The sequence below is a fragment of the Cucurbita pepo genome, chromosome LG17 (assembly GCF_002806865.2).
Source record: "Cucurbita pepo subsp. pepo cultivar mu-cu-16 chromosome LG17, ASM280686v2, whole genome shotgun sequence".
Lineage (NCBI taxonomy): Eukaryota > Viridiplantae > Streptophyta > Magnoliopsida > Cucurbitales > Cucurbitaceae > Cucurbita > Cucurbita pepo.
The window spans coordinates 5,469,945-5,479,454 of NC_036654.1; the positions used below are offsets into that span (position 1 = coordinate 5,469,945).

The 9,510-nt window shown below is 36.3% G+C and overlaps 2 protein-coding genes across 5 annotated transcripts; both read left to right on the top strand.

The window, feature by feature from the left end:
* Nucleotides 1-1,307: 1,307 nt before the first annotated feature.
* Nucleotides 1,308-5,984, top strand: LOC111778858 (ADP,ATP carrier protein 1, mitochondrial-like). 4 transcript variants are annotated; one of them, XM_023658849.1, is made up of 5 exons: nucleotides 1,923-1,987; nucleotides 2,861-3,165; nucleotides 4,631-4,842; nucleotides 4,930-5,304; nucleotides 5,405-5,984. In XM_023658849.1, the coding sequence occupies exons 2-5, from the start codon at nucleotides 2,874-2,876 to the stop codon at nucleotides 5,699-5,701; spliced, it is 1,176 nt and encodes a 391-aa protein (XP_023514617.1). In that variant the 5' UTR covers nucleotides 1,923-1,987; nucleotides 2,861-2,873; the 3' UTR covers nucleotides 5,702-5,984. The 4 variants fall into 4 exon arrangements, with proteins under 4 accessions (XP_023514616.1, XP_023514617.1, XP_023514614.1 ...); XM_023658846.1 differs by having other exon boundaries at nucleotides 2,861-3,123; nucleotides 4,589-4,842; XM_023658848.1 differs by lacking the exons at nucleotides 1,923-1,987; nucleotides 4,631-4,842; nucleotides 4,930-5,304; nucleotides 5,405-5,984 and adding exons at nucleotides 1,308-1,325; nucleotides 3,465-3,839; nucleotides 3,940-4,506 and having other exon boundaries at nucleotides 2,861-3,377.
* A 750-nt stretch (nucleotides 5,985-6,734) lies between these two features.
* Nucleotides 6,735-9,510, top strand: LOC111778857 (ADP,ATP carrier protein 1, mitochondrial-like). Its single transcript, XM_023658845.1, has 4 exons — nucleotides 6,735-6,867; nucleotides 7,889-8,402; nucleotides 8,490-8,864; nucleotides 8,973-9,510. The coding sequence occupies exons 2-4, from the start codon at nucleotides 7,899-7,901 to the stop codon at nucleotides 9,267-9,269; spliced, it is 1,176 nt and encodes a 391-aa protein (XP_023514613.1). The 5' UTR covers nucleotides 6,735-6,867; nucleotides 7,889-7,898; the 3' UTR covers nucleotides 9,270-9,510.

Sequence of the window (9,510 nt, forward strand, 5' to 3'; positions counted from 1 at the left end):
TTTTTTATAATAATTTAAATTATTTTTAAAAATTTATATTGAAAATTTGAATTAAAAAATTAGAAAGAATTAAAAAATTAGAAAATTTAAATCCTACTAAGAGTTTTTAAATCCTATTAAGAAGAGTTTTTGTAAATAAAATGGGATTAAAAAATTAGAAAATTTAAATCAGAAGAGTTTTTGTAAATAAAATGCGATTAGATAAAAACATTATGGAGTTTTTGTATTTTCTAAAATGTTTTAGTTACCAAGTTACGGTAACCAATCAGTCTAATTTTCAGTAACCACACCAATCACTGTCATTTTATAACGAGCTAATTTATGTTTTGTACTAAGAACTAACCAACCACTCATCTTTTTGTAACGAACTAGTTCATTTTTTTTGTAACGGTGAAAATAGTTTTAGAATAGATTTGATTTGATTAGTAGATGGTTTTTGTATTTAACGTAGGGAAGTACTTTAATGAATATCAATACTCGTGAAATGATTAGTGATGGTTTATGTATTTAACCTCACTCAACAAGGAAGTACCTTATTGATTATTAATACTCGCGCTTGCCCATGAAATGATTAGTTGATCGTCCTCAATAGGGGAGTACCTTGTATTAATTTTTTTATATTTGAACCCATTTTTGTTAATGATAGTGATCCTTAAATAATATACTGAACATAACTCCATCGAAACTTTTTTAGCACCACGTAGACCTAGCAAGTTTAAAACTTTTATTTAGTACTAAGAACACGTGGACCCAACAAGATCAATTATAACAAGGCATAGTAATTTAATTTTTAGTCTAAAAATTTCAAAATAAAAAAAAATATATATGTACAAAAATTTAATTTTGTAACGAAATTCATTTTTAATGGAATGCGTGACTTAATTAATTATATATACCATCTTTGTAAACATGAATTAATATATTTTGTTTTTATTAAAAAAAAAATGTAATTTAGTTTTTTATTGCATTAAAAATAATCCATTAAATTTAAATTGTGTTTCAAAACTTATCTTAATAAATATAAATTTTGGGTGAAAAATAAATCTCCAACAAAAAAGAAAATGAAAAATAAAAAAAATCAAAAAATCAAAAAATATTTTAATTTTAAAAATAAAATTTAAATTAAGGAACTGGTTAAAGGACATTTCACACTCGGTTCTAAGCTTTTTCGGAGTACAACCCGGCCCGGCTCAATGGCCCATTTTAAACCTCCAATCAAATAAAAGGCCTCTAATATATATATATATATATTCTTCCGTCTGTTCTTCAACGCTATTTTATAGGCGGCTCCTTTCTCCAACAATCCCTCGCTGCCACTAGCTAAGGTATTTCCCATTTCTTCCTTCTCTCTCCCTTTTACTTCCAGATCCGCCTTACACTTTCCATCTCNTTAGTACTAAGAACACGTGGACCCAACAAGATCAATTATAACAAGGCATAGTAATTTAATTTTTAGTCTAAAAATTTCAAAATAAAAAAAAATATATATGTACAAAAATTTAATTTTGTAACGAAATTCATTTTTAATGGAATGCGTGACTTAATTAATTATATATACCATCTTTGTAAACATGAATTAATATATTTTGTTTTTATTAAAAAAAAAATGTAATTTAGTTTTTTATTGCATTAAAAATAATCCATTAAATTTAAATTGTGTTTCAAAACTTATCTTAATAAATATAAATTTTGGGTGAAAAATAAATCTCCAACAAAAAAGAAAATGAAAAATAAAAAAAATCAAAAAATCAAAAAATATTTTAATTTTAAAAATAAAATTTAAATTAAGGAACTGGTTAAAGGACATTTCACACTCGGTTCTAAGCTTTTTCGGAGTACAACCCGGCCCGGCTCAATGGCCCATTTTAAACCTCCAATCAAATAAAAGGCCTCTAATATATATATATATATATTCTTCCGTCTGTTCTTCAACGCTATTTTATAGGCGGCTCCTTTCTCCAACAATCCCTCGCTGCCACTAGCTAAGGTATTTCCCATTTCTTCCTTCTCTCTCCCTTTTACTTCCAGATCCGCCTTACACTTTCCATCTCGTTTCATTCTTCTGTTCTATATATCTATCTGTTTATGTTACAGCACTTGTGTACAGATTCATAGGTAAATAGGTTTTTATATTTTGTGAGATCTCTTTGTTCCCGCTTTCTGGGATTGTGTTTTCATGCCTTGGATTTGCTGCTCCTGTGTTGTTGTTGTTCTTCTTAGATTCATATTTCATTAGTTTCCTGTTGTTTTGATTTGATCTGCTGTGATTCGGTTTAATGTTAGGGTTAAATTCTGCTTTGCGAGTTGATGGATGGGATGCTGGTGTGGTTTGATTTTTTTTTTTTTATTTTTTTATTTTTTATCTTTGTTAGTTTTGTTTTGTATCTTCCATTTGATTCTTTTTGAACTTTTTGGCCTTCGCCCCTTGTCTGTGTCAATTTTGTTAGCTTAGTCCGAAGGTTTATGATCCTAATATATTTGGATCTGAATCTGGCGCCTGTTTCTTTAATGTTATTGTCTTTATAGCGATTTTGATGTTTTATATATTTCATCAAGTGATTTGCAGTGACATGGAATATGTGTTACGCCTGATTTTCTTTGAACTCTTTACTGGGGTTTTGTTATTAGATTCAATTTCCTTGTAGTCGTTTTATGGTTGTTCTGTCATAGTATCGTTAGTTTTGTGTAAAGATGTTTGACATGTTGACTCTGGAACATCTGAAACTCTCCTTTATATAGATGTTTTTTTGTTGTAAAGTCTTGTCTCTTTCACCTTTAATATAGATGTTTTTTTTCCCTTCATTTGAATTTGAAATGAGGATTTTTCATCGTCTTATTGGGATGTTGGGATTTTTTGCAGGGAAGAACTAACCATGGCTGATCAGGTTCAACATCCCACCATCTATCAGAAGGTTGCTGGTCAGCTCTCCCTTCAGTCGAGGGTTGCTTCGGGATTCCGTGCTTGTGATGATGGCTTCAGGAACCCTGCACTTTACCAGAGACGTGCATCAATTAGAAATTATTCAAATGCTGCTTTTCAATACCCTGCTGTGCAATCCTGCGTTGCTACAACTGATCTTTCTAGGGTTGCCACGACTGCCTCCCCCATTTTTGTTGCGGCCCCTGCTGAGAAAGGAAACTTTATGCTTGACTTTCTCATGGGTGGTGTCTCTGCCGCTGTATCCAAGACAGCCGCTGCCCCAATTGAACGTGTCAAGCTTTTGATTCAAAACCAGGACGAGATGATTAAAGCTGGACGTCTGTCTGAGCCATACAAGGGTATTGGTGATTGTTTCAAGCGTACAATCCAAGATGAGGGTTTTGGTTCATTGTGGAGAGGAAACACTGCCAATGTCATCCGTTATTTCCCCACTCAAGTTAGTATTTTTCTTACCTTGGCTGATTAGATCTCTCCTTTTTCTCAATTTTTTGTTGTGCTAATTGTTTTATTGAACTTTTTCCAGGCATTGAACTTTGCTTTCAAGGATTACTTCAAGAGACTCTTCAACTTCAAGAAAGATAAGGATGGTTACTGGAAATGGTTTGCTGGTAACCTGGCATCAGGTGGTGCAGCTGGTGCTTCATCCCTCCTTTTCGTTTACTCTCTTGACTATGCTCGTACCCGATTGGCAAACGATGCCAAAGCTGCTAAGAAAGGTGGTGGTGGAAGGCAATTCAATGGACTGGTTGATGTTTACAGGAAGACATTGCAGTCCGATGGTATTGCTGGTCTTTACCGTGGATTTAACATTTCTTGTGTTGGTATCATCGTGTACCGTGGTTTATACTTCGGTATGTACGATTCTCTGAAGCCTGTTCTCTTGACCGGAAAGTTGCAGGTCAGTTTGCTTACGATTTTCTTCGTCCATAGAAAAGTTGCAGGATGTCTGTGTTTAGATGTAGTACTTATCATTTACTCCCTTTTGTTTGGCTATACAGGATAGCTTCTTCGCTAGTTTCGCCCTCGGTTGGTTGATCACCAACGGTGCTGGCCTTGCATCCTACCCAATCGACACTGTCCGTAGAAGAATGATGATGACATCTGGTGAAGCCGTGAAGTACAAGAGCTCAATGGATGCCTTCTCTCAGATCTTGAAGAACGAAGGTGCCAAGTCTCTGTTCAAGGGTGCCGGAGCTAACATTCTCCGTGCCGTTGCTGGCGCTGGTGTGCTCGCCGGTTACGACAAGCTGCAGGTGATCGTGTTCGGAAAGAAATACGGATCAGGCGGTGCTTAGACATGACCTCCTCCTGCTCAATCACATCTACTACTCGAGTTTGTAGATGTTGAAGAAGATCATGTTTGAAAAGAGTTTGGTGGATCCCTTGCTCCGGCGGTTTTTCTTTTACCTCAAATAATATCTAGTTTTTTGGAGGCTAAACAAACCCATTTATGAGATTGGAATGAATTTTTGTAGAACCTGTTTGATTAGTGTGGCAAACACTGCCACTCATTGTCTTCCTTTCAAAGTGTTCTGATCCAAATTAATTAAACCCATATTTTGTTACATTGATGAGAAATCATTACTCTATATGATGTTCCCATGTTCATCATTTCTATTGTCATAATGTTTTTAATTACTNCGGCCCCTGCTGAGAAAGGAAACTTTATGCTTGACTTTCTCATGGGTGGTGTCTCTGCCGCTGTATCCAAGACAGCCGCTGCCCCAATTGAACGTGTCAAGCTTTTGATCCAAAACCAGGACGAGATGATTAAAGCTGGACGTCTGTCTGAGCCATACAAGGGTATTGGTGATTGTTTCAAGCGTACAATCCAAGATGAGGGTTTTGGTTCATTGTGGAGAGGAAACACTGCCAATGTCATCCGTTATTTCCCCACTCAAGTTAGTATTTTTCTTACCTTGGCTGATTAGATCTCTCCTTTTTCTCAATTTTTTGTTGTGCTAATTGTTTTATTGAACTTTTTCCAGGCATTGAACTTTGCTTTCAAGGATTACTTCAAGAGACTCTTCAACTTCAAGAAAGATAAGGATGGTTACTGGAAATGGTTTGCTGGTAACCTGGCATCAGGTGGTGCAGCTGGTGCTTCATCCCTCCTTTTCGTTTACTCTCTTGACTATGCTCGTACCCGATTGGCAAACGATGCCAAAGCTGCCAAGAAAGGTGGTGGTGGAAGGCAATTCAATGGACTGGTTGATGTTTACAGGAAGACATTGCAGTCCGATGGTATTGCTGGTCTTTACCGTGGATTTAACATTTCTTGTGTTGGTATCATCGTGTACCGTGGTTTATACTTCGGTATGTACGATTCTCTGAAGCCTGTTCTCTTGACCGGAAAGTTGCAGGTCAGTTTGCTTACGATTTTCTTCGTCCATAGAAAAGTTGCAGGATGTCTGTGTTTAGATGTAGTACTTATCATTTACTCCCTTTTGTTTGGCTATACAGGATAGCTTCTTCGCTAGTTTCGCCCTCGGTTGGTTGATCACCAACGGTGCTGGCCTTGCATCCTACCCAATCGACACTGTCCGTAGAAGAATGATGATGACATCTGGTGAAGCCGTGAAGTACAAGAGCTCAATGGATGCCTTCTCTCAGATCTTGAAGAACGAAGGTGCCAAGTCTCTGTTCAAGGGTGCCGGAGCTAACATTCTCCGTGCCGTTGCTGGCGCTGGTGTGCTCGCCGGTTACGACAAGCTGCAGGTGATCGTGTTCGGAAAGAAATACGGATCAGGCGGTGCTTAGACATGACCTCCTCCTGCTCAATCACATCTACTACTCGAGTTTGTAGATGTTGAAGAAGATCATGTTTGAAAAGAGTTTGGTGGATCCCTTGCTCCGGCGGTTTTTCTTTTACCTCAAATAATATCTAGTTTTTTGGAGGCTAAACAAACCCATTTATGAGATTGGAATGAATTTTTGTAGAACCTGTTTGATTAGTGTGGCAAACACTGCCACTCATTGTCTTCCTTTCAAAGTGTTCTGATCCAAATTAATTAAACCCATATTTTGTTACATTGATGAGAAATCATTACTCTATATGATGTTCCCATGTTCATCATTTCTATTGTCATAATGTTTTTAATTACTCTATTTATACATTATTAATTTTGTATTTAATCGTAACTTGACTTAACTCAACCGTAATGACTTGAAGTGAATGGTCAAAGTCAACCATGTAGACAAAGTCAAAGTTAGAAGCGAACTATTTCACTATTTCAATAGCGGTCTAAACTAGAAAATATCTCACAAAAATATTAATAAATATAAAACAAAACCATTTTTTTAAATATATATGCAAGGAATATAAATTTAGACTAATTTAATTTAATGCATAATTTGTAATTTATCAAATTTGTCCTTATAAAAATGTTTTTATTCTAAAAATATATTAATATAAGCTCGAAGAATATAGATTAACTTTGTACTTATTACTAAAAAAAATTATCAATATATTTGGAAACAACAAAAATATATAATTTGATGTGTTCATATATGGTAATAAAATAATATATTAATGATTCATAAATTTTCTTTTTGAAGAATATAATTTAATTAGAAATAAAATAAATAATTTAAAAAACTTTAAAAACAAATATTATATATATATATTTTTTTTGTTTTTAAAATATTTTCATCGATTTATCCTTTTATTATTCTATTAATTATTTTTTCATATTATTTGTTTTAAATATATCGGGTGAAGGCCATGAAGTAGAGGCCCAACCCGGTGGAATCTCGGCCCATTTAGACCTCTAATTGCCGATCTCTCGTTCGTTGCATTATAAACCCTAAACTGATACAGATCTAAGCCCTCTCTTGGTCTGCAGTATTCGCTTTTTTCAAACGCGACATTGTAGCCGCGGCGGACTCCTCCAAAATTCCCTCGCGGCCATCAGTTTCCTCCTAAGGTCCTCTCTTTCTCTTTTAGATCCATAATTTCTCTTTTAACTACTATCAATTTCGCTCTTAGATCCGCTAGTTCTTCATACTTTCATTACGGTTTACGTTTGGTAAAAGTGAATCTTAACACTTCTTTCTTGTGCTTTTTCTTTTTTTTTGGATCTGATCGGTCCCTGTTTGCTAAGATTATGATTCCATGGATTTTATTTAGTTGGATTCATTGTTGGTTTTATTTTATTCGTTTCTAGATCAAGATCTGTACGTCGTGTTTATTTTTTCTGTTTGTTTACTGTATTTATTAGATGTATACGCATATTGGTTAGTTTTGTTATTATTTTCGCTGATGCTTCAGTTTAACGAACGCTGGAATTATGATGTTGAAGTTAGGATGTTAATTTTTTTTTATGGTTTTGGTTTGGTTTGGTTTGGTTATGTTTTCATTTTTTTTTGTTGACTCAAATCAATTTTTACGAGTTAAAATTTAACCTCTCGTTTTGTCATGATATTGTTTACTATGGTCTCGTGGTGATGGATTAATCTCAATTTGTAAGCAATTTTACTCAATTTTTGCTCTTGATAAGCGGGTTTCAATTATGGTTCTGTTCTGATTGATGAATGTGCTCTTTAGTTTATATGCCTCGAGCTGGATCTAAATCTGGTGTGTGTTTGTGCCTTTTTATTTTTCTTTCTTATTTAGCGTGTTTTTTTTAGCGATTGGATATTCACAATGCATTAAACGATCTGATGCCATTGTAGTTTGATTTCTAACCTCATCTGCAGTTTCTCTTTTGTAACGGATCTGTTTGCAACGAGTTGTAGAATCGTTCACATTTTGCATCATTTCTTACGTATTTAATACTTTTTTCTTCAATTCTACATAGGTCTCGTTTGCTTTTAATATTTTTCTGCCCTACCAAAACTAGAGCCTTAGTTCATTGCTGTGTTGATAGTGTCTCTTTGTCATCACTTGTTTCTATTTTGAAATGAGTGTTAGTCATCATCTGACCAGGGCATTGGGAATTATTGCAGGGAAGTAGACATGGCCGATCAGGTTCGACATCCCACCATCCATCAGAAGGTTGCTGGTCAGCTCTCCCTTCAGTCTGGGGTTGCTTCAGGTTTCCGAGCTTGTGATGATGGCTTCAGGAACCCTGCACTTTACCAGAGACGTGCATCAATCAGCAATTATTCAAATGCTGCTTTTCAATACCCTGCTGTGCAATCCTGCGTTGCTACAACTGATCTTTCTAGGGTTGCCTCTACTGCCTCCCCCATTTTTGTTGCGGCCCCTGCTGAGAAAGGAAACTTTATGCTTGATTTTCTCATGGGTGGTGTCTCTGCCGCTGTATCCAAGACTGCCGCTGCCCCAATTGAACGTGTCAAGCTCTTAATTCAAAACCAGGACGAGATGATTAAAGCTGGACGTCTGTCTGAGCCATACAAGGGTATTGGTGATTGTTTCAAGCGTACAATCCAAGATGAGGGTTTTGGTTCATTGTGGAGAGGAAACACTGCCAATGTTATCCGTTATTTCCCCACTCAAGTTAGTATTTTTCTTCCTTTGTCTGCTTAGATCTCTCCTTTTTCTCAATTTTGTGTTGTGCTAATTGTTTTATTGAACTTTTTCCAGGCATTGAACTTTGCATTTAAAGATTACTTCAAGAGGCTGTTCAACTTCAAGAAAGATAGAGATGGTTACTGGAAATGGTTTGCTGGTAACCTGGCATCAGGTGGTGCAGCTGGTGCCTCATCCCTTCTTTTCGTTTACTCTCTTGACTATGCTCGTACCCGATTGGCAAATGATGCCAAAGCTGCGAAGAAAGGTGGTGGAGGAAGGCAATTCAATGGACTGGTTGATGTTTACAGGAAGACATTGCAGTCCGATGGTATTGCTGGTCTTTACCGTGGATTTAACATTTCTTGTGTTGGTATCATCGTGTACCGTGGTCTATACTTCGGAATGTACGATTCCTTGAAGCCCGTTCTTTTGACCGGAAAGTTGCAGGTCAGTTTGCTTACGATTTCATTGGTTCTTTTGGGTTAACATTGTCCATATAGTATGTCTGGGTTGAGATGTACTTGCCATTTACTCACCATTTGTTTGGGTGTACAGGATAGCTTCTTCGCTAGTTTCGCCCTTGGTTGGCTGATCACCAACGGTGCTGGGCTTGCATCATACCCAATTGACACTGTTCGTAGAAGAATGATGATGACATCTGGTGAAGCAGTGAAGTACAAGAGCTCATTGGATGCCTTCTCTCAAATCTTGAAGAACGAGGGTGCGAAGTCTCTGTTCAAGGGTGCCGGAGCTAACATCCTCCGTGCCGTTGCTGGTGCTGGTGTGCTCGCTGGTTACGACAAGTTGCAGGTTATCGTGTTCGGAAAGAAATACGGATCCGGTGGCGGCTAAGGCGGGCCGTGTCCTCCGTAGTTGGGTTCAGTTTTCAAAGATTTGGACTTTTTTCCGGCGATTTATTTTCGTTTAATAATTTAGTTTTGAGGGAGTAATTCCCGAACTCAATTTAATATCTCCGTTTAAAGGGCTATAATTTAGTTTTGGACTGAGATCATCCTGAGTTTTTAGATGTGTTTTAGAATCTCAAAATAATTTCTCGGACAACATAATGGAATTTTATTCTGTTTTTTTTTTT